At 39.9% G+C, this 23,426-nt stretch overlaps 1 protein-coding gene across 1 annotated transcript; it reads right to left on the bottom strand.

The window, feature by feature from the left end:
• Positions 1-59: 59 nt before the first annotated feature.
• Positions 60-22,034, bottom strand: GNAI3 (G protein subunit alpha i3). The gene is made up of 9 exons (XM_081194218.1): positions 21,822-22,034; positions 14,225-14,267; positions 13,339-13,480; positions 11,392-11,549; positions 7,896-8,024; positions 3,541-3,670; positions 2,857-3,010; positions 560-772; positions 60-452 (listed from the first exon to the last, which is right to left on the bottom strand). Exons 1-8 carry the CDS (start codon positions 21,937-21,939, stop codon positions 582-584), a joined length of 1,065 nt encoding a protein of 354 aa, XP_081050344.1. The 5' UTR covers positions 21,940-22,034; the 3' UTR covers positions 60-452; positions 560-581.
• Positions 22,035-23,426: the final 1,392 nt, after the last annotated feature.

Below are 23,426 nucleotides of genomic sequence, written 5' to 3'. Positions count from 1 at the left end.
ACTTTCTGCGTGATCTGGTCACAATCATGTGCATAGTTAAGTGTTTTTTTTTTTAAAAAAAAACAAGTCTGTTTGCAAATAAGGAAATAAAATTTAGTAAATATATAGTTTTGATGGAAAAACCTTAAAAACAGAGCAGCGGTGGCTTATTAAAGAAAGAAAGCTACATATTGAAGGTCTGGGATCTCAACTTCGTAACAGCTGTACACATTTGAGACTATGCAATCCATATGATGCCTGGATGATTTAAAAAAAAATTACACTTAACAGTAGTTCCATTTTTGGAATTTTAACTTCCGCATCCCATATCAATAAAAAGGTCCCTAGTACAGAAGATTGTGCTAAAGAATGCAAGGATTTTTGCATGCTGTTTTCATTCCCCGGTCCTGTTCATGCTTGCAGCTGTCCCACAAGGCAGCAAATAAACAGTCCAGTTCTTAAAACGCAACATCCTGAAATGGAAATAATTTTATTTCATTAGGTGAAGTTCATGTTATAGCCAGGCAGCTGTTTAGGCAATGCTAAAGCTCAGAAAAGACTACAAAGTTCATAAACTTACATTTCACTGTTACGCTCTCTTTTTAGTAGAGTCCACATTCTTTCAGGTTGTTTTTAATTATAACATCTGTAACAGCATCAAAAACAAATTGCACATTCTTTGTGTCAGTGGCACAGGTGAAATGGGTGTAAATTTCCTTGGTGTCTTTTCTTCGGTTCAGGTCTTCAAACTGGCACTGAATGTATGCAGCTGCCTCTTCATATGTATTAGAACCTGGAGGGGGGAAATGACAACTTCTACTAACTAACACCATTTTAAGGACTTGCAATTGACTTTACAAGTCTTTGAAAAGAAAAGTACCGTATTTTTCACACCACAGGGCGCACTGGACCATAGGGCACACCAAGTTTTTAGACGGGGAAATCAGTAATAAAAATCTCCCCCCCCCCCAGCCCCAAAGAACAGCGTACAAGCTGCGCACAACCTCTCCCTGCCGGAGGGGTTGTGCGCGGCTATGGCACAAGCCAAGGCAGTGAGCGCGATGGATCACGCTGGCTGCTTTGGCTTCCTCTTTAGCACCACGCAATCCCTCCCTGCCGGGAGAGGCTGCGTGGAGCTAAAGAAGCCATAGCCCCGTGCAGCCTCTTCCTGCGGGAGGGGTTGCGCGGGGCTATGGCACAAGCCTGCATTCGCTCCATAGGACGCACACACATTTCCCCTCAATTTTTGGAGGGGAAAAACTGTGTCCAATGGAGCGAAAAATACGGTAACTGTTTCCAGTCATCATACTTTGCCATCATTTTAGGCTAAAGAAATGCATCTAGACTTAGGAAACTGTGTCTACACCTCTTAGATGAAGCAATCACAAAATAAGTAGTTCATTTTAAAGAAACACAATCACAGCTCCATTTCCCCAAACAGGGCATATGCGAATCTTTTGTGATCAGAAATCTTTACCATTTACTTCTTTGCTTTTTTAGTGCAAATAGTGCTGCAGTCACTGGGTGCCATTAGCGAAGTACTAAATTGAAACAGATTGAGTACAAGATTGCAGCCTCCAATGTATGAATATATGAAGCTGCTTATAGTGAGCAGACTATCTAATTTATCTAATCCAATACCATTTCCTTTGTCTGGTAACAGCTTTCCTTCAGCTAAGTTTGGCTATCAGGTATCTCTTTAGCTACAAATGCCAGGGACTGGTCCTCAGACCTCATGCATGCAAAATATACACTCTGCAACTGAGGTATGAGACCCTTCTATCCATGTTTTAAAATTGTGTTTATGAAAACGCTTTAAAAAATGTGGTACTTGGGTGCCACAGAACTCTCATTGTTCTTGAAAACCTATTTCTTTCTTGGTTTTTGTAATAAATTATTTTACACTCGTTTTTAAACTAGCTATTAGCTCCCCCCTCTTTTTGTTTTTAAAGTAATGATTTTTTTAAAATTAAAAAGCTCTAATACTTTATAAAACCCAAGACGCTTAAGAACTACCAGTTTCAATTGAAAGAGAACATAAACAGGTGTCATGAATGACAGTACTTTGCACCTAAAGCTGTGGCTTGGGTTTTGACTGCTTATTTATTCCCTGTAAGAAGCATGATTCATCTTTTAAGAGTGTTTGACTAAAAGGCCTATCCATATATCTCACACAGTCTGATCATTTCTGATTGGTCTAGACTTCATCATTACAGCTAGAGGCAGAACCATGTGGTAACAGCAGCATAATAGTTGGCTACAAAGCCAAGATACAATTTTTGGACCCCTCTATGAGGAAAACAGCAAACAGTCATGAAGCAGTAATTTGCAGCTGTTGGGACTATCATGACTTGCTTATTCATAGGAAAAAATTCTGTGGAAATAGGACACAACAAAGCAGTGAGGGGAGACTACACTGCGCTACAAATTTTGAAAGTTTGGGCAACAGAACTCACAATGAAGGCCATAATAAATTGTTGGTGATAGGGCATCAGTTTCAGAACTAGGATTATAAAAATCTAATTTTAATGCTGAGAGAAACCACCACTTTCATATCACACATAGTGAAAGGACTCAATTTGGGGGGAAATGTCTAGGTGTCTCCTTCCATCAGAAAATTCAACCTTGGGCTTTAAGAGAGAACATTAAGTATTCAAGCCAGCATGACAATAAGTAAACAGAGCCAAGCTAATGCTAACATATCTGTTTTCATCTAGCAGGAACATTATCAGACAGGGATCTATATTTTTTAAAAGGTTGGATAGATGATGGGACAAAGAAAAATATTATGTACATATACTGAGGTCACAAATACACATTAAACCAAAAGCAACAAGCTGTTTTCATCCTATTTTCCCCATTATTTTTTTACCTTACCTGGGTATTCCGGGTAGCAAATTGTTAGTGGACTCCTCCTTATCTTTTCCTCAAACAGATCTTTCTTGTTTAGGAAAAGAATGATTGATGTGTCTGTGAACCACTTGTTGTTACAAATGCTGTCAAAGAGTTTCATACTCTCATGCATACGATTCTGGGAGGAGGAAAACATCTCGTTGAAAAGGTAATACCCCAGCAACTTTGCATAATCACTAATGAAAACAAAGCTACTAGTGCAAATAATGTGATTTAGTCAAAGCTGATTCTCAGATAAGAAAGTACTAGTAATCATTTGGGCAAGTATCAGAATTCCTAAACTTTGGCAAAAATGGGTCACAAAAAGACTTTTCAGTTATCACAATTACATAAAGTTTCACAAAAATTCACCCAGATGCTTTATTTCCTTCACAGCTAAGAACTACTGTAGTTTTCAGATTCAGTGGTGGGGGGTGGGAGCAAAGAAGATTTTATTGAACACAGCCTGCCAATTAGTGCTGCTGCCAGCGCTCACTGCAGGAAATTTGAGGAGACAAGAAATGTTTGCTTCTATGCCTTAGTAATTTTCAAAACACAAGCTATTTAAATTAAGTTGTCCTAAACAAACTACATAAAGCTTAAAGTCAATTTCCACCACAGTTTACGTAATGCAGCATGTAACCAACATTTAACTCTATGGCAACCTACCATTTCTTCGTCCTCAGCAAGAACAAGGTCATAATCACTGAGAGCTACGCAGAATATAATTGCTGTTACGCCTTCAAAGCAGTGGATCCATTTCTTACGTTCTGAACGCTGGCCACCAACGTCAAACATCCTGGCAGAAAGAGAAATTGCTTTTATTATTATGCTACATTATGCCATAAATTACAGTGCAGTGTATAGTGTTGTCAAAAGCACACCACAGGGTTGTTACAAAGCTGAATGAGCCTTTGCCACTAGCATAACCTATGCTGCTCTAACACTGTTTTACTGAAGAATTGAAACATGCTGATCCTAGCAAAAACTTATAATAAGGGGGTTTCTAATAATCACTAAAAGACAGATGAGTCATTGAGACTACTAGGCCAAGTACTTCTACAACAAGCCTGCTTGCATGAATGCAGAGCTCCCACAATACACTATCTTCCTCCTCCGCTTAGTATTACCTCTACTGGCAAACTCATGCTCTCAAAGTCAAAGCCCAAGAAGATAAGAGTATGTTCAGTTATGATAATTATGGATCTCCTAATAATTTGATCATGTGAAATTGTCAGCACTAGTCACCACATATCATGGTTTCCTTACCACTTCAGGTTAATGAGTGGGAGTCAAGTTGGGAAATAAGAGAAAATGATTTTGACATGGGGTAGGATTCAGCAGTGTTATCAATCTGCTTTAGCAGAAACATGTTATTTCAGAGGCTGATAAACTGCTAACATATGGTATAATTTAGTAATCTTGAGAAATATTTAAGTAGTTAACAGTCCAGGGAAAACATTATTTGTTTATACACTTTGAACAATATGCGTAACTCCAGATAATTTCCAGTGAAGTCTATTGAGCATAGTACTTCATTGGACTGCTGTAAGAACAAGATTAGCATCTCTTGGTAGAGACTGAATGGGCATTTGATCCAGGAAATCTAAGAGTCACATGAAATAACAGGATCATGATAGCAGCAATGTGCATTTTATCAAGTATTCAAGGTAAGTGGACTGGGAAGAGGGACCTGCCTACTTCTGTAAGGGGAAGGCAATATTTACCTTGAAGTATTAAATTATCCTGCCTCTAACAGCTGGAGAAAGAACCAATTTTTTTTTAGCAAAATCTCACTTTTGCAATGTGAATTCATATTCTCCAACAGTAGACTATAACAATTTACCCCATATTCAGCACAATGATTTCCTTTTGGAAAGAAAGGTGGCATAGAAAGGAGGAAATGCCACAGAAAAACATAAGGACATCTCTCTTGACATATCACACAGGTGGGTAAGCTTGCTCAACACAGAACCTGAATGTTATGCTAGCATACAATGTTTATCATCTTCTGCTGCTTGGGAACAGCATTTTGTTTGGCGGCTGCTGAACAACAACGGCTGATTACACAACCTCCTGTTGCAGAATGGTCAATGCACTTACAAAGTGGTTTCCTGTGGGAAAGCTAACCAGCAGCAAACATTTACAAGCCATAACACCATAGTGCAAGGTGTTGCTAGTTTCTAGTTAAATTTCCCCTAAAGGGTAATATGGTCTTATTTTATGTTTAGCTGAACGGCACAACAAACCAATCAGACACATTAAGACTAGCTAGCTTAAATGAGGAACCTACTTAAACAACATACACGCTGTTGTGTCCACATAGTGCATCAGGAATTCCTTAAGACTAGGTTAAACTCTCCCTTTCTGTGACTGAAGTTCTGCATCTAGCAGGATAGAATTAGATACACACACACACACACACACACACACAGAGAGAGAGAGAGAGAGAGAGAGAGAGAGAGAGAGAGACAGAGAGAGAGAGAGAGAGAGAGAGAGAGAATCTGCCTTCCACCCATCCTATCAGCTTTTGCATGAGATTATTTAGTAGACAAAAAGTCCACTGCAGGAATGGATACAGAAGTCCTACTGAGTCTTCTTTGTTCTTATGGCTGTGCTCTTGACAGCTTTTACTGCCTTACCTACATTGAGGTGGCCAGCCTCCAGATGTTGTTGGGACTTCAACTTTCACCAGCCCAACAGTATGGGCAATGGTCAAGGATTATAGTCCAACAGCTGGAGGGCACTATGTTGGCTACCCTGACCTACATTCATACAGCCAACAAGGCTGCCTCCCAACTTGGTTAGGCCCTCTGGCAAAGGTGTAAATAGGGCAAGACAGAAAATGATATGCTGCTTTAGAAAAAGTCTTAAAATACTCACACCCTTCTTTAACTGGTAGTTTAATAGGCAGAACGTGCTATCAAGCTGTGCCACGATTTACAGCATTTTGTTAATTATCATTACATCTGATCTTGGATACAGTGGTACCTCGCAAGACGAATGCCTCGCAAGACAAAAAACTCGCTAGACGAAAGGTTTTTTCGTCCGCGATTTGCCTCGCAAGACGAATTTCCCTATGGGCTTGCTTCGCAAGACGAAAACGTCTTGCGACTTTGTTAAGCCGTTTAAACCGTGCTTCGCAAGACGGAAAATTCGCTAGACGGCGGCAAAAATTGCGGAACGAATTAATTTCGTCTTGCGGGGCACCACTGTACTACATACCAAAGCAATTTTGGGCAACTAATTCATATACTGGAAAGGTGAGAAGCCAAGGAGCTCCAAAAATGATTTATTTAATAATTTAAACAAACTTAATAATTTAATAATTTAAGTTAATAATTTAAACAAACTTAAAAACTGTAGTAACAACTGCTGGTATAGTCCAGTTCTACATATGAGGAAAGACTTGAGATAACGTTAAGAGAAGGGAAGGGAGGTGTTGAACTGCCCAAGTTCAAGGCCCAATTACCTAACCAGAGCGCAGAGAAGCAGATTTGATCCACTAGTTATGTCACACTCATCTAATACAGCATATATATATATTACGGAGTTTTTCTCATTCATCCTCTCTATATATGGGGTTCATTATTTCCACTTTACATATACAGAACACAAGCTCATCAATGATAATTTTCCAAAGGCCATTCTGTGATTTGATGTCCAGAACCAAACTTAACATGACATTCACCCAATCCTAACTTCCTTGGGTTTGTTTTTTGTTTTTGCTGTGCATTTATAAAATAAACACAAAAATATTCTTAAACATTATCCCAACCAACTGGAGTGCAATTAAAAGACATGTGCAAGTGAGCCTTGTCAGCAGAAATCCAAGCAAAGGTAGTAACTCATTTTGCCATATATAAAATTATTTATTAAAACATTATTAATAATATTATTATTACCATCTATCAAGATAAAGCACTGTAACTAGGCTATGGTGGAGCATATGATCAGAAATGAGCATTTCTCTAATAGCACAGTGGCAGGTAGAGGAATATTGGGTTTCAACGCATCCTTATGGCTGGCATGAAGGATAGGAGGCAAAAGGGAAGAATTCATACTTAAAGGGATACTGCCTAGGTCAGGCCCATTCTGTTAAGGTGGATATGTGTTCATAGAGCAGGGCTCCTTACACTTTCCTCCTTTAAACCTCAGACAGAGTATCTAACATTTCTCTGAGTTCCATGACCTCTGTAGCAAGGCCCCCACTCTACCAAAAAACATGGTGGCATCTTGCAGCATGAGGGATGTGAGCTCTTACTAGTCCCGCTTATTCTGCATGGCACTATATTTTACAGAGAAATGGGACTTGATGGAAGTTATAGTCAAAACAGAGCCAAGGGACTTTAAAGGCTGCATTTAAAGAGCATATGGCAATCCCTGTAGAGGCAATCAATAAAGATGGTGGGAAGCTACATTGAGGTTCATGGGTTGCAAGTCTCAAATCACTACGTATGTATTCCAGGGGGAAATACACATCCCCTGTCCTACATCAAGCTCTATAAATGGCAAGCATTTAAACACATGTGCATGCTTCCGGCCAATGTTCTGTTCTACTGACTGGTTAGTACTCTCTCTACACAGTTTTGCTGAAAAAGCCATGCACATTTCACAAAGCCATGTTAATTTCAGCTCCAACTGCAACACGGGAAAATAAACATGTGGCAAATTGGAACATTGGTATGGTGGGGCTTTCAACAAATAATGTAAAACAGTAGTCAGTATCCTTTTTAGTATATATGCTCCTGTAAAGGAAGGGTTCAGTACCTGTGTCTGTGATCCCAACATAAAAGCAGCTGAAAAGAACAAAACAATGAAAATAAAAAAGTGAACTGATACCAAAAATCTCCAGCAAGAACAGAATTGAAGGACAGAGATTTTACACTGTGCGAAGCCGGAGCGAAATGAAGCCTGCACAACATGAGCATATGGAAAAGTCGTAAATTTTACACCACAACCCAAAGAACAGTGGAGTGATAGTAATATGTAAGTGGGACCCTACAACCCACAATGTAACTCACTTGAAATACAAGTCCTTGAAAGTGAAGTGTGTTTCTACAATGCCTGTCGTTTTCACTCTGGTCCGTAGAACATCTTGCTGAGTTGGAATGTAACTTTGCTGGGATATTCTGTCCAAGTCATTAAGGTAGCTAAAGGGGAAAGAGAGACAGAGAAAGGAAATAAATACATTTTTATCCACTCTCTTGGACTAAGACACAATTTTTGTGCACGACTCCTATATTCTTCTTCTATGCCTTATTCTCATCTAGAGAAAAATCAAAAATTCTTCTGCAATGTTATTTTTCTTCTTCTTCTTCCAGGGTGTTATGACTGTCATGACTGTAGATTACCCGAAGCCAGTTAAGCACTCGCTTTACTGGATCTAACTTTTGAAATTTATTCCATGTTAACAAAGTTACTTAAGTTTGCAACCTCAGCTGAAACTGGAGCCAATGGATATATTTTGGGTTCTTTATGAGAGAGCTACATTAAGAGCTGCCTTAAAATGTAGTTTTAAGATACAGGCTTAATGCTTTCCAAAACATCATTACAGTAGCAATGTTCACACTATAAATTCTCGAGTTTTACAGCAATCAGTAAATATAATAGCTTGAGCCAAAGTAGTCCCTAATATGATGATGAAAATGTAAACTCCTTAAGGCAAGGTCCTGTCTTTTTGCTTAAGTTATTCAATAAAGAACATTTATATAAATGGTGCTTACTTGAAACATTAAAAAAAAAGAGTTATAAGATATACATGTAGGAAATGCAATGTAGAAAGAATTGATAGTTACCTCTATACTGGCAGGCAAAGGGGAGAAATACAAGAAACAAATTGAAGAGTATGCACTATAGATTGGTAAGATTGCAAGCTTGAGGTATGTATCATTGCCTGAGTGATGAGAGAAACTTCATGGAGATCAGTAGGAAGGAGTTGTGTGTAATGCAGCAGTTAAGAAAAGTGAGTGATGAGACTATGTCTATGTTGCCAATTAAAATCTTAGCTCAGTCACTAACTTGCTGGTTAACTTCAGGCAAGCCACTATCCCCCAACCTCACAGATCCCCACTCAGTAACAGGTCTACATTAAAAGGGTTGTTGCAAGGAGTGATGACTATATACAGTACTTGAAATCTTAGGAGATTTCCTCTGTCAGTCTTCCCCAACATGGTGCCCTACAGATATTTTGCACTAAAAAGTGTGCAGGCTCAGGGTGATGAGTGGTGTAGTACAAAAGGTATGGCGGGCAGCTGGTTAGGGAAGCTTGCACTATATTATTAGGTATTATTCGGTAATGCTCCTATTCCCCATGGTTTCCTTTTACAAGTATCTATGACTTTACTTACTTCCAAATATGCATAAAGAACCAACAGACACTGTCTTGAAAATCACAATGTGCTGGAACCAAGGATGAAATACAGTAGCTTGCCCTAAGGGTACCATGAGCTTTATCAGTTAAACAAGGTTTGAATCTGGGTTATCCACATCCATATCCAACACATTAGTTACTATATAGTACTCTGGCTCCAGCTTAGTTTTCTCCTGCAGCAGAAGGGAGGGCAGCCTTATTCTGCACTGCCACTTAACTGTATTTTACAGCTGAACCTTTTAACAGAGAGCCCAGTTTCATTTGGTTCTATAAAGTCTCACAAAGCAGTAAGATGACTTAAAAGTAACTCATAGAGTATAATTACTGTCTTGAGATGCTATTCCTTTGCTGAAGCAGATTCCTGATTAGGGTTTGATGTTAACAAATTACCTAGGGAGGGCAAAGTTTATGATCTCAGCTTCTTGTAATAAAAATACTTCTGCTGGGAAACAAAGATCTTGTGACCTTCTATGCTATACTTAAACTACAGCTATGTGAAACAGTACTATAACTTTATTTATTATTACATTCATTTATACCTCACTTTTCTGCCCACACTAGAAGGAAGAGCGTGTTGTCCTGCTTTTAGATTAGGCAATGGAAAAGCAACCTGAAACTAAAACCAAAATGTGAGTGGATTAAATGAAAACTCCAAGCAACTGGCTGTAGTGTAAAATGCTGCCAAAAGAATACAAGAGCTACTTCAAGTCCTGAAAACAGTTAAGACCTTCATTTGAAAACAAGAAGCAGTGAATTATTTAAACAGATGATATTCTCTCTTTCCATGCAGGTTAGTCATCTGTATACAGTATAGTCACGTTTCAGCAGCAAGCTCTGAAGAAGTAAAGCTGGTTTAGATCTACCTTATCTGGTAGTACAAAGACTTGGTTCGGCAAGTTATCAACCAGCAAGGATGATATGCTGCATGATATGCTGCATACATTGGTGTAAAAAAAAAAAATCTATCTCAAAATAGATAATCCACAGGTTCTTAAGAATATCTTGGTTTAAATTACTGGAAAATGCAAATAAAACCATTGTTCTACAAAAAAAGGGGGCACAGCAATGCCAAGAAAAACCATTCAAGAATGATACTTGTGTCCTATAATCATAGCCAGCTTCATACTGCTGTTATGGGTATAAATGGCTTCTTTTATTGTGACTTCAAGCTAAATAGTCATCCCTCTACTTACATATTCCCCTGGATGCGAAATCTTTGGGTTACGGCCAGGGCAAACCTGGAAGTGTATACTTCCGGGTTTTGCCGCACGTGCAGAAGCACACCTCTATTTACGTTATTTTTGGGGTGTGAATGGACCCCCAGAACGAATTAAGTTCATATATGCAGGGTCCACTGTAAATGCAGAAAAAGTCTCCAGGAAGTGTTGCAAACACCTATACCCTGAGAATATTAAGCACTTCTGAAATAAAATAATAGGTTCATGCAGTTCTGGAAAGAAATAATAGGTTCATGCAGTGTCCAAAGGACTGTTGCCACTCCTCAATTGTTCTCAGTGACTAAGTTTAAACAAATGACAGGCCACAGTCTTTCCCAGTCCTACCTGAAGATGCCCAGGACTGAACCTGGGACTTTCCGCATACAAAGTAGATGCTCTACCACCAAGCTACAGTCCTTTCCCAAGTTCAGACAAGACAAAATAAACACTGAGAATTGGGGAGATGACATTTTTGTCAAAATGAAAAAGATTAGTACCACTGTTTTAGAGAAGGAGACCTCAAGAATCCCATTAAAGTCAGGTTGCCAAGCGTCCAGTATACCATAGACAAGAAAAGTAAGTGGTGTTGGGACTGATGGCTCCACCCTTTCCTTTGACCCACAGAACTCGCTTTGATCAATTAAGCATAATCGATGGAATCTTCAAAGCCAAGCCTTCATTAACTGTTCACTGTCCAGTTTGTCAGGCTTAAGGAATTTTTCTGAAATGCATTTTAACATCCTCACATTAAGTTTCCCCAAAGCCTTTTGAGAAATACCACAGAAAGTATTTGGGAGCATTCATCGCTCTTGCCAGAACTCTGAAAAATAAACAACAGTTCTGACAAAACAAGTATAGCACCTATGTGGGTAGTTAAAAGAACATGAGTTTATCTGTGAAAGTGCTTAAAATCTATAAAAAGTTTCTTACTAGGATGCAGAATCATTAAGCTGATATTCCCTTGATCTGCTGAAGCATGCTTGGACCCCAGGATCTCTCCATAACCGCTTAATCACGCCTGCCAGTTCAGGAGTCATGACTCCCTCCTCTGCACTTCCAGCTAGTACAAACAACTGACGGGCATCATCCTGCAGAAGAAGGCAAATTAAACACTGCTGTTATCATGTGCAGTATAATAACATATGCTTAACAACCAACATTAGGGGAAGTGTTTCAATGCGAGTTTACAATGGTATGGTTGATTACCTACTACCCACCAGCAGCAGACTGTTTCCTTCTCTGAAATGTTACTTCTAAACGACCAACTGCTAATTGCACAAACCATTATTTGATGTGCATCACAACTAGAATTCAAAGAATCAGCTATGCTGATCAGAACTACCAAAAATGAAGGCATATTGCAGTCTGATACGACAGTTGGGAAACAAGCTCATCCGATAAAGAGGTTTGGGACACCTTATTTATTATTGGAGATATCCACTGTTGCACAAGCAGACCTGCTCATACAATTGGACCTCCTCTTCTTTTCCTCCCCTCTGGAGCTCTCTGTGCCCCACAACCCTCCAAAGCAGATCTGCAATGGGAGACTACAAGAGGGAGAAGAGGAAGCCCCATTGCATGAGTGGAAGTCTGTTCTACAGACACAACTGGATGTTGCCCTATGGCATAAGCTTCTGTGGACTACTTTAAATAGTACTACTCAGCTATGAAACACATTGTGATAAGAATGGCAAGAGCCAAAGAAATAATTAAAGCTTATTCTTATGAATTAAAAAGTTTTATAGCTGCAAAATTAGTAGCTGAGCACTGTCTTAAGCTGGAAAAAGAACAATTTAAGCAAAACAAATATCTGCAAATACAAGAAATGTAGCGTCAAATTAGGGAAAGGAAGTTGAAATTTTTGAAATAGATGCTCATCAACACTGCATACCAAACTAGTTTTTTAAATCGTGGATAATTAAAGTTTTAATGCAAGTATGGGAGAGCTCCAGTTCCTAAATAGTCCAATCAAATCATGTTCACCTTTCCCAAGTCTTATATCTTCTATGGCGTTAGGTGCAAGAAACTTCAAGCCATGACTAAAATGAGTAACTGGGAGCACACACTACATGTGGTTGGTTGTAAGCTGCTTTGGGTTGCCTTGGGCAAGATAAAGCAACTAAAAAATTGAAATAATAATAATTTAAATGGGAAAAATGACTGATATACAGGAAGATGGACAGTTTCAGCAAGGTGTTCTCCTACTTAAGTATACAAAACAGTACTGATGGATTAATTAAAGAAGCACAGTGGCAGAAGCTACAAATTTGTCTAACATGTCTTGAGCTGTTTAAGAGATCACAAAAGAACATTCTCAGAGGTTGACAGCACTTATTTATTTAAGGGATTTGTACCCTACCCTTCAATGTTTACATGTCCTGGGAAGCTTACATAAGACTACTAGTAACATAAAAACCATTAAAAACTGTAATAGCTATAAAACAGCATAGAGCAAACAAATCCACATTTTAACAGAGATTTCGAACTAGAACAGAATGCATCTAAAAGTTAATTAAGAGCTTGAGGGGGGCGGAGTCAATGCTTGGAGCTGAAAAGACAAAATACACAACAGCACTCCTAAGCATAAAAAGACCTGCTTCCCAGTTACCACCCACCACCCAATCATCTGAAAGCAGAGGAGTCCAGAGAAAGCCCTCAAAGATCTTAGTGCACTGTCAGGTTCACATCAACTGGCAACGTTACAATAACATCAAAACAACAAGAACACAGTTTACCAACTCCTCACATTTTTTGATCAAATGTATACACATAAACACAAGATGGTAGTGGTATTTCCACCACCAGTTTAATAGACAAGCACTTTATTATCATTACTACTAAATCAGTAGTAATGTTAAATCAATACAATACACTTACAGCTCTGGCAACTTCACCAAAGTCTATCTTTAGTCTTCCCATTGCTCTTATTATTGCAATGATGGATTGGATAGTATTGCTGTAGACAACCACTTTATACTGTCTGCATTCTTCCTCTGAATAGCCATCCTCATGAATGATTCTGAAAAGGAAAGAAATACTAACCAGTTGGTGCTTTGCCCAGAGTGAGGAAATCCCCATTCAGCCATTAGGCTAAGTAAGTACTGAGCCAGTCACTGTCAGTCAGACTAACCCACCTCACAGAGTTGTTATAATGATGAGAAAGGGGGAAGAGAACCATACATCCCCTCATTGAGAAAGGGCAGGACAAAACAGTAACAAATAAAATTTTATTCCTTACATATACCTAAACATATTGGGTTGTAGTTTAACTACTGCCAAGATAATGGGGCTTTCTTGCCTCTTGTTTCCCCTGCAGTCCCTCTGTCCTCTCAAAAACTGTCCCCTGGGATTGGGAAATCCTCCGGAATGAGGTGGGATGTGGAGCAGGGCCTGCAGCAGGAAGGATGAACTAGCAAAAAGTTCGGGGAACCCCACTCCCTTGCCCAAGCAGAAGTATGATCTACTTGTGCAATAGCACATTAGCATACTTCACTAGCACCATGGGCAAAGCACAAAGAGAGGATCATGGCAGGACTCAATAGCTTTGTAATCTCACAGCCCCCCGCCCAATAAGACATCTGCACAAACAGCACAATGTGACAAGAAAAGGAGCAGCATACAAACTTTCAAGTCCCCAGATGTCCCCTCATACTGCCTTCATGGCAGAGCTCTTTCAAACCCTGCGAAGATCCTCCATGTGCAGGCAATGTCTGCAGTATAATTGGATTAGCTACCGATCTAAAAGATATGCCGCTTTACTTACTTCATCTGTTTCACAATGGTGCTTTTACCAGATTCTCCAGCACCTATAAAACAAAAATAAGCAAACCTGTTTTAATTTGATGTGGAAATTGAGAAAGCAGAATCTTGGTGAGTGAGTTGAAAATTTAACTATTTTTCTATATCAACTACCGTCTGTTCCAGAAGCCTCCATGCACCAGTACACTACATACAATTTAATTCCCATGCCTCTTAGCAACAGCTGCAAGTGATCTTTGGCAGTTTAAGCCTCATTGGAAGTCAGGATTTACAAAATGAACATCTGCATTCTTTATACAAATAACTGGGATACCTACATATGTATACAGGATTACCCATCACCTACTTATAAATGTTTCTCATACTTCTTGCAGCAAAACACTACTGATCTCTCAAAGACTGTCAGAAACATAAAGTCCAAATAATTATGTGTATAAAACACTTAAGCACATACTTCCTTTTGTGTGTACATGTGACAACACAAATGTATGCCCAAAGCCCGCAGCAGCATATACTGAAGTTTTGAGTTTCTAAATTAATTACCTAATTTTTGCATGGTTAGTACTGAACTATGAAACACAAATTCCCCAAGATTTCAAAGAAGGGTCATAAATCATTGGCAGAGCAACTGCTTCACATGCAGAAGGTCCTAAATTAAATTCTACATCTCCAGGTAGGACTGGAGGAGAGACCCTTATCAGAAATCCTAGAGAACTGCTTCTATACGCGGTGGATAATACTGAGTAGGATAGCTCAATAGTCTGGCTTAGTATAAGGCAGCTTCTTATGTGTTTATAAATTGAATGTTGCTACTTGTTTACATACTTCAAAATCCCTTGGCTATAACCCTAGCAATTACTTTCCCCCAAAGACGAGAAGGTTGTCTCTAAAGTGTATTGCGCAAACCAAATAAAAGTCTCAGGATGGGAAGAGAAGCTTGCATGTATTTCATCAGCAGCTGCTTTTGCTTCTTAGAGCCAACTCTCAATTGCTATGCCTCTGAGCCACTCCTAATCATGTAGAAATAATATACTGTTTAAAATATTAACTCCCTTTCAGGTGGCAGATCACATACCAAGCTGCTTTTAAGTTCTGCTACAAGAAGAACAGGATTTTCTTTACACTGGGGTTGTGCTGCCAAATGAAGTCAGAACGGAATAGTAGGGAAGGATACTGTAAGCATAGTGTCCAAATTTTCAGGATCCAGGTCTTAAGACCACAATTACTGGTGAACTGGGTAGCATGAAGTGTACAGAAAAAACTACAATAGCTTCAGTAGTGCATTTCACATTAATTTCTTATTTTTAAAACGCGGCCTTCTATTGTCAAAGCAAGCAAACATATTCTACTCATGACTTAACAAGATGGCATTGGATCCCAAAGATACACTGACACCCAAACTGAACAAAAGTGCTTTGTTTAGATTAGGTTTGTGAGACCCTTAGCCAGCCAGATGTTGTTGAACTACAACTCCCATCATCCCTGGCCACTGACCATGATTGGTGGGACTGATGGGATTATAGTTCAGCAACATACAGAGAGTCAAAGCTTTCCCACAACTGGTTTAGATATTTTAAAAGACTAAACATGCAAAGTTTAGATGTTTTAGGTTTAGATATTTTAAAAAGACTAAAAGATGCAAACATGCATCAGGGACCCAGACAGGGGAGGACAGAGAGTGGGGCTTTGCAAGAGAAAGCCAGCAGAAAGTGGAAAGTTTAAGGACTCCCCCCACCCCCGCAGCTGCTTCTTCACTGCAGTCACTCCTTCGGAAGTGACTTTGCAGAGAAGATACAGCAGTTGGGGTTTTATTATGCAAGGTGGCTTCATCATGAGTGGTTCTGGCATTTTTCCTTAAGTTCCAACTCAAAACAGAAGAAATAAAATTACAAACAGTCAACTTGTTCTAAAGAGGAAAAAGCTTTAGTTAATAGAAATAGTAATTAAATGAGGTTCATGTTGCTACAGAGGCTTTACCTAGCTAGGTTCCCCTTCTTTTAAGAAAACTTAGTTGCAGTGAAAGAGAATATTACTACTCAAGGCCACAGCACAAAATTAGCAGGTACATTTTGAGTATACTACTTGTACGCACAATGACTATAATATGCACACTTTTTATCATTTGTGTAGATTGTGGGGCTTATGCCATGGCACACACAAAAATCAGGTACAAATGCCCCCTAGCTCTCAATGGTGTGTGCCTGCAGTCAAAAAATGCCATCCATTCCTCACACGTCACAGGGCCCCACAGTGTATATTCATTAATTTTATAAAATGTGAAGCAGCCTGAAAATTCACAGAATTATTCCATTTATGTACAATTATTCCCACTGAAGTGAAGGGAGACAGAACCTATTTACTGTACTGTGGTTCAACTGGTTTGTGAACTAAAAGTTATACTGAACCAGACAAATAATATACATTATTTGAGTAGACAGATCAATGCAACTTCTGTAAATTTAGCTATTTACGGCAATAGGAAAATCACGCAAGAGCTATACGTCAGCTAAATAGAGTGGCCCTTCATTAAAGTGTTTTTCCTAGAGGCAAAACAATAATGGAACAATAGAAGTGTTGTTTGGAGCCGAGAGATGTGGGGAGGATAAAGGAGGGGTAATAGCAGCATTCTCAGTTGTATAGATCCCTTTTATCCTTGAAATCTTTTGCAGTTATCCTTAGTAACTGGTCTGTTACTAAGGATCAAATGCCAAAGGACTGAAAATGTGTCTACAATGCTGCCTCCTCAACTAAGTATTTATGTATTTCAGAAGCTTGAAAGACATCTATTAGTAGCTGACTGTTGGTAAAACGCCAAATAATTTCTTCACACTTCGGTTGAAAGTGAATTTTGTACTTGCCTAATTGCGCTTATTGTGAGACAGACTAGAGTATTGTTTATGGAAAAGTAAGTGACCTTTGTATGACCAGAGAGAAAGAAGGAGAAATTATGATCACACAATTCAACAGTTTACGTAACTGCTTCCAGAATACCCCCCCCCCCGGCACAAAAAAGTAAATCTCACCAAGGACGTACAGAACACTTTACTACTCCATCTGAGGAGCTCTGTTTGAAGACCACCAACACACAAATACAACAGGTATCAGGCATTGTGAACAGCAACATAAAGAAAAAACCTTCCTAAAAGAATACAGTATCATTTTGAACTGGAGGCTGGTGAATGTTACAGTATTGCATAGTGTAATAAATCAGGATGAAGAGGATGCAAGAGGGCCTTTCTCAAAGAAGCCTACATGACTGGGTGCAAAACTGTTAGGATATTGAAATGATACAGAAAAAGAAATCTTTACTATTATCCAGAAATGTATGAAATTAATGAAGGTTCGGCCTACATCAAAGTCATGGCTTGACAAACCATGGGTTAACCACAAGTTAACCACAGACAAAGAAACCACGACTCTCCAAAGTTTGTTTTGTTTTCCAGCTGCTCTTGTCTCATGCCTTTGACCACCCCACCTCAGACACTTGCCAAACAAACCACACTGAAGGAAGGGTGCTTGGTTAGTATGCAATGCAAAGCTGAAGTTAGAACATGTCAACAAATCATGGCTTCATAGTGTGACTTGCTGGCAGTTAACAAACCATAGTTAAGCTGCTGGTTCACACGCAATGTTAAAACCATGGTTTAATGGCCAATGGCTTAGTATTAGATGTGTGTATCAGTCCTATATGACTAACTGAGGAATACGAGGAATATTTCATTATGTAAACACCAGTCATTTTATGTTCACTGATTTCTTAAAAACAGCAACTAAAACCATTTCCTTTTTGCATGTGAATTTTCAGTGATTATAAACACACAGTCAAGTGAAGTGAACTAATTACCTTGCTCATCATTCCTTCACTGCAGGCTTTACTATATCCTTCATGGCAATAGCACCATCTATACAGAACACTTTATCGTTTTTCTTAGCAACTGGTATTCAAAGACATGGAGCCTCTGATCCTGGAAGCATCTTATAGCCATCATGGCTAGCAGCCATGAATTTGTTTATATCCCTTTTAAATCCATCATGTTTATTAAACAAAATGAGTATTCTGCAAATCATAAACCATCTGTGGACCGACACTAATTAATGTACCCATGAACCTTTGGTTGTATTGTTTTGGTAATACAAGGAAATGAATTTGCCCACATGTGCATGCACACTTACCCCACCAAGTTCAGTAATAAACCTATAAGTAGATTGATCAAGACTAGCTCCTTCAAATTAAGACTATGCCATACTGTCAAATGGAATTTTAGTTTTAAAATAGTATTGAATCAAAGCCATTTATGAAGTCATTCAACCCAATCAATGCAGGAGTGCTCCATAAGCAAAGTGGTTTAGCGTAAAGCTCTATTACAGATACTAGGAATTCTATCTTTTCTTCTGAATACATTGCAAGGCAGTCACACCTTTCCCTTCAGCATTTTTTTTAAAATACTGTTTCCATGCACAGTTACATGCAAGCCCTGTACAGCATAAAAACATGAAAGCATTTTGGGTCCTATGAACCAGTTTGTGAACTTACATTCTTTAGCCTGCAATTCTATACAAACCTACCTGTGAATAAGCCCTATTGAACTCAGAAGAGTTCACGTTTGAGTAGAATGGTATACCACTGATCTATCAGACAAACAAGCTTAAACAAGAAAACTTGGGATGAAGATTGGTGGAACTAAACTTTGGGAAAGTGTGCTGCCAAATTCCATGCTGCCAAAAAGGAAAGAAAAAACGAATGCAGAAAAAGAAAGGTTGATAATTCTTCTAAGGCACAATGGTAATAAAATTGCCCCCCAAAGGGGGTTTTAAATCATGATTCTCCCAATTGAAAATACAGGTTCAGGCCTCATAATATTCATAGTATTTCAGTTATGTGTGTGTTCATCATGCTGACTTCCTAATCATAGTTTGTTGGGGTGAAGCAATCCATGAGCAGAGGCTCAGCATAATGCTAAACCGGATGCTTCATGGTTTCTTTCTCCACTAGAAAAAGGGGCAGAGCAAAGCAGGAGTGGTTGGTCTGCATGCAGCTGGGCACAGGATAGTTTACTAAACCATTAAATTAATGGCTTAACACTACATGCTGACATGGCCGTGTGACATAGTTCTTCTAACTTAAATGGAGGCATGGACAACCTGTGGTCCTCCAGAAGATGTTGGACTGTTGACCATGCTAGCTGGGGCTGAAGGGAGTTGTACTCCAACAACATCTGTAAGGGCACAAATTTCTGATCCCTGTTTTAGTAGTTTTTGAATAATTTTATTATGCCCCCATCTTTCTCATTAAGCCAGTGTTCGTGGGAAAGATTTCATAACTGTGATAATTTAAATTATCCTTTTCTGGTTTTTGCCAGTTCTAAAGCTTCCTTTTTGAAATGGGGTGGGTTACAACAGTGCACAGCATTAACTGTAGTTGTAGCTGATTTTTTAAAAATACCTTTCCTAATGCAGAATTTTGCATTTTCATTGCTACTGCAATTGACTTCTGGTGGGCTTTGATCACAATGGCCTGATTCACATGCAATGCTAAGCCAAACTCCTCCCTTGCCATTTTGTTGCTGCACTAAGCTAAGCCATGGTTTACTTAGCATGCCATCTGAACCTAGGCTTCTTGTTTAGTTATCTACGCATAAACTATATGCTGTAATCAATTGCAGCACAGCAGGAAAATGACAGGGGAGGAGCAAAGCAGCTACAATCTCCTTTCCAGGAGCCCTTAAGTTTGTGCTAAGCTAAATTAGTGTTATGTGCAAATGAGGCCAATACCTCTTTCCACCTCAGTCTAATTAAGGGTTTCTCCCACCGACCCACCCCAACATGCATGACTTTGGAGTCGAATAAATGATTTTTAATTAATGCAACATTGTCAGTACAACTAGGACCTTAAACTATAAAAGTGCATTAAACAATAACATTTTTTAAGAACAAAGACATTAGAACACACAATAAAATGTGGTAATAAATAAAGCATAGTTGTCCAACCAACAAACTCTTTAGAAACTCTTCATGGATTGGTTAGGATTGTACTCTACTATACCATATCATCTGCCATTATCTGTAAACATGGCTGTTTATCCCGGACATCATGGTTGTTTTTAAGCTAAACACCTACTCCTAGGTCAACACCCCCCAACAGGTTTATATTCTCTCAATTAAGAAAACTTATCCTCCGCTTTCTGCTTTGTTGTCCTCCAGTCATTCACTATCTGATCCTATGAGCATTGTTTCTTTAGAAAACACTGATAAGGAACTTCATCACCAAGTTTTTGAAAACTTTGTTTGGAAGCTACCTGTAGTTATAAAATGCTTATTTTTAATTTCTTGTTTATCACACCTGCTGTGATTTCTATTTTAGGTTTTTGAAAATCTAAAATTTTGTACTTTAAGAACTGGGTCATTTGTTACTTTTTCTTGGTTGCTTTATTTTAAAAGCCTGAAATTAAATAAATGAATGGCCACATTCATTAATTTAATGAAATAAAGAACTGAAGTGAATGACATCTGGCCTCAGTGACTTAAAACTGACAAATGAAAAGGCAATGCAATTTCAACTTCTGCCACTTGTTATCTAACATAGGTCTTCAGATGCACCGCCAGGGGAAAAAAAGTTCAGGAGAAAAAGTTCTGGCTGAAAAGAGGGGGGGGGGTCTAGAAAAAGACCAGGAACACCAAGTACACTTGCCACATGCCACTAACAGAAGACAGGTAATACTTGTGCTCTTTGCTAGAGAGAAACCATTCCACTGTCCCCTATACGTACAAGACAAACAGCTTGAGGCTAACCCTCTTTCTCACATTCATGGCAAAGGGGCAAGCTGTCCAAGGTATCAGGGGCTTCTTCCTCCAAGCTTCTAGAGAAGCAGCAAAAGGAGCAGGCAGGAACTTGGCATCAGATGCTGCCTACATACTAGTTCTAGGAATCTGTTTCTCTCTCATTTCATTTTTTGAGAGAGGTACTTCTGCAAATGTAAAAACCTGGAGGAGGGTCTGAAAAGGGATCTTTAAAACACAAATGCAGAACAAACCCTTATCAACACAAACAGCAAGGAGTTTTTTGTGTGATGTGAAAGGTAGACCGTTCTCCTTCCTCAAGGTCTACTGCAAGTGGGTGAGGGGGGGCAGCTGTACAACTATTCAAAACCATCATCCTTCAATGTTCCTTAAACCTAATCGGAAGGTTTCTATTTAAAAAAAAATCATTGGGGAAGGCCTAGGATCTTCTCCCACGAAGTTTAGTCGCGACTGACTTCCTGGGATTCTGGCCTTAAGCCTGCAGAACTTTTACTTTTACTACTTAGGGCCTTAAAAAAATAAAACATACGAAAGGCCTTTGGGTCAGAAAGCGGCAGCTGGACCAAGAGGAGCTCTTGGGCTGGGCCGCCTCGCTCCCTCTTGCTCGCGAGTAAGCTGCGGGACGTGCCCGGGAGCCACGGGAGGGCCAGCCCGGGCCACCAACGGGGAGCGCCCGGTTAAGAGAGAATCGCCACCTCGGCCTCTCCTCACGGGGCCCGGCTGCCCCGTCCCTGCCCCTCGCCCCACCCCGGGGCCGCCGGCGGAGCAGGCCCCGGCCGCACCCTCCTCGCCCGCTTCCTTACCGAGAAGAAGCAGCTTCACCTCCTTGGACGCCTTCTCGCCGTCTTCGCGCAGGTTGCGGTCTATCATGCGGCTCCGCTCGGCCGCCGCCTTGTCCTCGGCGCTCAGCGTACAGCCCATAGCGGCGGCGGCGACAGGACGGGAGAGGCGGGCGGCACCTCTCACTCTCCTCAACGGCCACGGACTCGGGAGGAGAACGAGCTGGGCGGAGGAGGGGGGGAGAGACAGGCACCGGAAACCCGTCCAGCTTCCGCCTCTCCACGGGCCACTGACGAGAGCTCGAAAGGCACCCTGGGAAATGTAGTCAAGGGACGCGTCTCCATCTCCCACTAAGGGGCGCGCGGGGAGACTGACTAAGCCCCCATGATAGATCCAAAGGAGTACTGTATTATGCCGCTTAGTTCCCGCAAAGAATATTGGGAACTGTAGTTTGTGGGTGCTGATAGCTCTCAGGGCATCCCACCTTCCATGTATTGTAGACTATATCTTACAAATCTTCTGACTATTGGCCATATGGGCTGGACCTGATGGAGTCCCATCAGGATCGGGGTGTGGGGTGGGCAGAGGTTTCTCATCCTTGGAATATAGGACCAACTAAGTTAGTTCTTGGTATGAGCTTTCGTGTGCATGCACACTTCTTCAGATACACTCTTCAGTGCACACTTCTTCAGATACATTCTTCAGTGTATCTGAAGAAGTGTGCATGCACACGAAAGCTCATACCAAGAACTAACTTAGTTGGTCTTTAAGGTGCTACTGGAAGGAATTTTTTTATTTTGACTATGGCAGACCAACACGGCTACCTATCTACTATTGGAATATAGGACTGTAGCATAAGAAGGACAATGCCAACTTGTATTTCCTTTGTCGGAGGCGCACGTGTTTCAGGGTAAAAAGCGGCAGGGTTGTTCATAGGAAAACGTTGTGAAATCCAGTCATTTTTTCACTGCAATGATTTGTCAGCAATATGTCTCCACTTCCACCCCAATAATTTAAGGCAGAGGGGTTCACTCTCTTTCAAACTCAAGAATTAGCGTGTGTGAAAAATGTGGATGTTTTCTGGTTCTTAACTTTTAAAATGCACATATAATTCACAGCTATTGTCCCTCTTTTTTTCAAAAAGGAGGTGGTGAAGAAACTCATGCTGAATCTTTCTATTTCAGGCAGTCAGGAAGGGCTGAGACTTGAGGATGATATCATGCTTATCACTATTAATATTTTAAATTGGTGTGGTTACAGCCAGTCTATACTGTATTTCATAATTTCCATGTTTCAGATGAAGCTGGTAGTGCCATGAAATAACTAATAAATGCTTTAAGAGCTGTTGCCCAATCTCTTATTAATGGCATGCATATGATTGACTGATTTTTAATAAGTAAGTAAAAACACACATATGGTGTCACATGTCTCCACTACAATACTATGTACTGGGGATCCTCAAACTTTTTGAATTTATGGGGACACATTTGGAAATCTGTCTTGGGCACTGATAAGTGTCCATTTTACTGAAGAAAAACTAGTGATGCTCAGAATTATTCCACCACACCAGAAAAACAGCTGTATGCTCCCCCAAAGCAAATAAAATACAAAAAGCACCCCTATACAAA

This window comes from Podarcis bocagei (genome assembly GCF_964188305.1).
Source record: "Podarcis bocagei genome assembly, chromosome: 5".
Taxonomy (NCBI): Eukaryota; Metazoa; Chordata; class Lepidosauria; order Squamata; family Lacertidae; genus Podarcis; species Podarcis bocagei.
The sequence above is the reverse complement of the archived record's forward strand: the minus strand, read 5'-3'. Positions and strand labels throughout refer to the sequence as shown.